Genomic DNA, 4,910 nt, shown 5'->3' on the forward strand with positions numbered 1-4,910 from the left:
AGTTTAAGTTAGTTCGTCAACTAATTATTAGTAGTTAATTAAGTTTTAAGTTTTAAATTTTAACTTTAACTAACTATCTACTACGTTACTACTACCTCCTCTCTCTCTCTCTCTCTCTCTCTCTCTCTCTCTCTCAATGCAAATATTATGATATTAATATTAAGAAAATGATAAGATTAAACTATTTATAATATTTTAACATAATAATCATTTTTTATCCTTTTGTTAAATTAAATTAAATAATAAAAAAAGAATATAAGTAAAATTATATATAAAATTCAAATAAATTTTCAATTAAATTTATTATCGTTACATTTGTTTCATGTAAACACAAAAATTTCATTTTAAATTATTTAATATTTTAGCATAATGTCGTGGCAGATCTAATAAAGATTTATATCATTAATTTAAAAACTCTGCAATCTTTAACTTAATTTGACTTTAAAATAAATAATTAAAATTTAAGTGATTTGAAGCCTATGTTTATCAACAAAAAACATGGAAAGATGAGAAAAACTGTCAGAATTATCTTGCAAGAGTAGCAAAAAAATCTGCGCGTCAGAAAGCCACGAAAAATCCCGAGCACGTAACGCTTCCATTCTCCGAGCTACAAGAGCTCAAACCCCCAGGAGACGGCAGGACAGAAAATTAAGCTTTGCGTCGTAGGTAGAGGATGGGGGTGCCAACAACGCCAACAAGATTCCGTATTTAAGAATTTCCGTAATCCTTCTTCGTCGACGGAACGGACGGCTGTATCGACGGGAGTGGAAAAGGGTGGCGAGAGGAGCGGATCGGTCGGTTGAAAGAACGAAGATGCGGGAAGGTCGAGGGAGTTTGAACGAACGAACTGACGGGGGAAAGGGACAGAAAGGGATTAGACTGAGGGGCATAACGATGCGGTCGAATGTCGTGAATATTAATGAGACAAAGGTAATTAGCGTTTTTCTTTTTTTTTTAAGTAACGGCTTGTTTGAGGGAGAGTTTGCAGTGAGACGAGCTACGTGATTACGAAGGATCTTTCGGATAGAATGGAGCTACGACGAGCTTGCGGTTGCGGCTCGAAACCGATGAGCGAAAACGCCTGATGTCAATGAGATATGCTGACACGAGCGATTTTTCTATACTTTCTTTGCCTCATTCCCCCCAATTTAATTACCGACTTTATTCCTTCTATTTCTTCAGTTTCCCATACATATTCGCAGTTTCCTTTTTTACGTTCACTTATCTGTTTGAAAATAGTTTATCTCTCTAAAATATATCGTGTTTTTATTTCGATTCGTTATTAATCTGAATCTTTATATTATTAGTAAAAAGTACTAAAGTAAATATTAAAAATACTTGCACTCACAAAAATTTGTTATTTGATAGCTGGAAGGAAATTTTACTGAATTTATAGAAGTTGGATAACGGTTGACCCTTAGATGTCGAAAATTAAGAAAATATATTTAAAAAAAATAAATCGAAAAACTCACTTAAGGAATGCTTGATAGTCTTCACAAATTACTTCACAGCCTGGCCACTTGCACACCCCATGGCCATAGAGGGGATGAACCTTGTCGTTGCAGGAGGCATCCAGCGGCTTCTCGTCCATCGGTGTTGTACCATTCACCTCGGATCGTCGGCTCGAAGCTATCGAATTCAGAATGCCTGCGATAGTTCGGTAAACGAACGTCGCATTCGCAAAAAAATAAAACATAAGCATGGAGAAATTAGAATACAAAAACGAACGAGCTTGAGATCAACAGAGAAGCGTGAAACTGTTTTTTTACCGTTCAATCCAGAATTCGATTTCGCCACGTTGGAATTCTGGTGGGATTCCGGTGTATCCGAGGGCTCTGACTTCCATGATGGTAGATTATCACCTGGTGGCAAACCTGCTTAATTTAGAAAAAAGTACCCATTTGAAAATGATTAAGCGAAGAGATAATAATCGCCATCGCCATAATTTCCATAAAAAAAATATATTTATATCGTTGAATTTTCGTAATTAAGATAGGAAATCAAAAGAAAATGTAATTGCTTAGAAATATATATATTGCATCACATGATCATATCACATGATCAGTAAAAATCTTACTTTAAAAAAAAGTTTGTTATCATAAATATTTAAACAGAGTAGCTTACCAAACAATTTGTCATTATTAGTATTCATTTTAACGTCAAAATGATGATAAATAATGTCAGCTTGTTAACTGAGAGATAAACAATATTCGCAATTAATATTCAGTGCAATCTTGATACAATCGTGAAGCAAATGTTCATGTAGAAAGACGAAGCAACGCGTCAACAAGGAGAAATTGAAAATAGGAGGAATTGAAAATGCTAAGAACGATAAAATTAAAAGATAAGATAGTTAAATTTTTGAGAAATGAAGAAAATAAAAAGGACGTAGCAAACAGTGGGAATAAGGGCCAGATGCATTGTTGAAAATAATGACTAGATTCATTTCATGTATGAACTCTTGAATTTGAAATGTTTGACGATGAATCACGGTTGCTATTTCGAATGATTTCGATCCTTTCGAACATATGTATCATGTACCTATACGTACAAGTATCAGAAAAGAGAACATCGTTGGAGCGAGCATCGGTTTGTAATCGAAACGCTTTTGTATAAAAGTTTTGTTCAGGGTAAAAAACAAGAAAGGGAGACGCAAGGGAGAATGGAAGAAGAGAAGAAGTAAATGAAATTAAAGTGAAGAAAAAAATAAAGAAATAAAGAGACATAGTGCACAGAAATTCGAAAGGATTATGTAGGAGATACTGAATCGTTTTAGTTTAAAACTAAAGGGATGCTTCCAATATCAAAGCTTATCTTTGTCTTTGCGTACGTGCTACTGATGACATGTGATTCCTATGACACGAGTATGTCACGCGTCGCAGCAAATACACTCATGTGTTCAGTTGCAGCATGTGATTGTCTTGATAACGAATTCCTATGTTTATGCAATGTAATCGTGTTAGAATGTGACAATAACACGCGAGTTAAAAATATACGTTTGCATAATCCTTTTATCACGAACGTGAACATGCGTTGATAAAAACGTTGACTTCTTGATGATAGAGATATATACGTACTGATGCAGAACACGTGCAAGATATTAAAACAACGACTACCAATCTTTGAAAAAGCTATTCACGCATTCGTAAGATACAAATATCATTTTTAAGAATTAAAAAAAAAATCCTGATCATCTTTTTGAATAATTCTTCGTTTTATATATAAAGAACAGACTTAATCAAATCTAAGATTCTATCTAGATGAGATTTCGTATTTAAAATGTAGCTTAATTATACACTTGACCTGTTCTAAGTCTAAACACTTCAAATCTTTTTACTGAAGTAATATTTAATATATCATAACTATTGATTGATACAATGTAAAAGATTAATAATCACTATTATAAAACTTATAGTTTATTTTAATTTCGTTGAATTTCGTATTATATTTCGTTGAAAATATATTGGTAATACACTCTATTGGAATCATAAATATATCTTATGTTCGCACTTTATCTAATCGTATTTAAAAATTATTAAAGCATAACGAAATATCTTTCAATCAAGCACATTAATTTTATTTAAATAAATACCTGAAGAAGGATTATGGCCTTGAAGACTCAGTCCTTGCTGTAACAGATATTGCCTCTGTGTAATCTGTAATTGCTGTATCAGTTGCTGTTGTTGAATCGCTAGTTGCTGAAGAGGCGCCGATGCTTTCTTTTTGTCCGCTGTTTGCAATAAATGTGTCTGCTGAAATAAGTTCAGCTGTAATTGTTCCTGTAGTTGTTGCATTGCCTGTTCCAATTGTTTCTTGTTGAGTTCCGCAAGTTGATGCTGATGCTAAAACAAATCAGAAGCGATATGCAAATGTATAAAGTATTTTATATCACTTTACTAGTTTAATGTATATTAATGTATATTAATGTTGTATATTACATTGTATTACATAATCGATTACATTAAGCGAATAATTTAATATACATAAACAATGAACAATGCGATCCTCGACGTGATTATACTGGAAGAATATAATCGCGAAGTTAAAGATTCATTAAGATAAGGCATTAGATTTATATATATCTATATATATAAAATTTATGATCGCTGATAACGGCTCAAAAGCTGAAACGTTTGAAGCTTTGCAATTGAATACAATTGATAATAGATTTAAATTGCGTCCTACTAACCGCACTTAACTTTTATTTGTCCAATATATCCCTTTATTTAATTTTTGATATGTATAATTTATAAAAAAAGAAAGGGAAAAAAGGAGGAAGAAAATTCCACACATTATCATTTTCATTTTATAAATATTATATTAATTATAGCTTTTCTGCAGAGAATGTCTCTTAATTAAAAAAAAGATATAGGAATAATTAATTACAAATCAAATGATATCGTCGACAGTTTATTATTAAACGTCAGGCACAAAAGTGAACATTTCGCTCTCTTGCCAAATTAGTTGGCCTGAATAAAAAGGAGAGGAAAAAAGGGCGGCACTTACGTCTTGGAATGATGAATAAATCACGGGCGCAGATAATTCGCGGCACCAAGGGGGCAAGAAGATAGAGGGCAGTTGATGGGTAGCTCGAAGACAAACAACGAGACACAACGGCTGATGGCGATGCTTAATTGCTTACCTCACCCTCCAGACTAACTCCCTCCGCCTATTTCATTTCTCGGTCTCTCTCGTGCGCCTCGAGGATATTTTAAAACAAACTTCGAGGTACCCTTTATCATATTACTATAAACGAACACTCTGCACGATTAATGGGTGCAAACACGGTCTCGCTAATAAGCATTTTCCATGTTCATGTTAAGCATACGATTTCTTTATATTTTGTATCTATTGTATACTTCATACATTTTTCCCACAATAAATCTTGACACGTTCAAGAAATTTTCAAG

At 33.2% G+C, this 4,910-nt stretch overlaps 1 protein-coding gene across 1 annotated transcript in view; it reads right to left on the reverse strand.

Moving 5' to 3' along the window:
* Positions 1–4,910, reverse strand: part of LOC105618517 (forkhead box protein P1) — a 25,389-nt gene that overhangs the window by 17,157 nt on the left and 3,322 nt on the right. Inside the window, exons 3-5 of the mRNA XM_012200050.1 lie at positions 3,593–3,842; positions 1,770–1,874; positions 1,473–1,629 (exon numbers count right to left, since the gene is read on the reverse strand). Of these exons, the coding sequence (XP_012055440.1) occupies positions 1,473–1,629; positions 1,770–1,874; positions 3,593–3,842 (512 nt within the window). The remainder of the gene's footprint in view (positions 1–1,472; positions 1,630–1,769; positions 1,875–3,592; positions 3,843–4,910) is intronic.

The sequence above is a fragment of the Atta cephalotes genome, assembly GCF_000143395.1.
Source record: "Atta cephalotes unplaced genomic scaffold scaffold00017, whole genome shotgun sequence".
In the NCBI taxonomy this organism is placed as follows: Eukaryota; Metazoa; Arthropoda; class Insecta; order Hymenoptera; family Formicidae; genus Atta; species Atta cephalotes.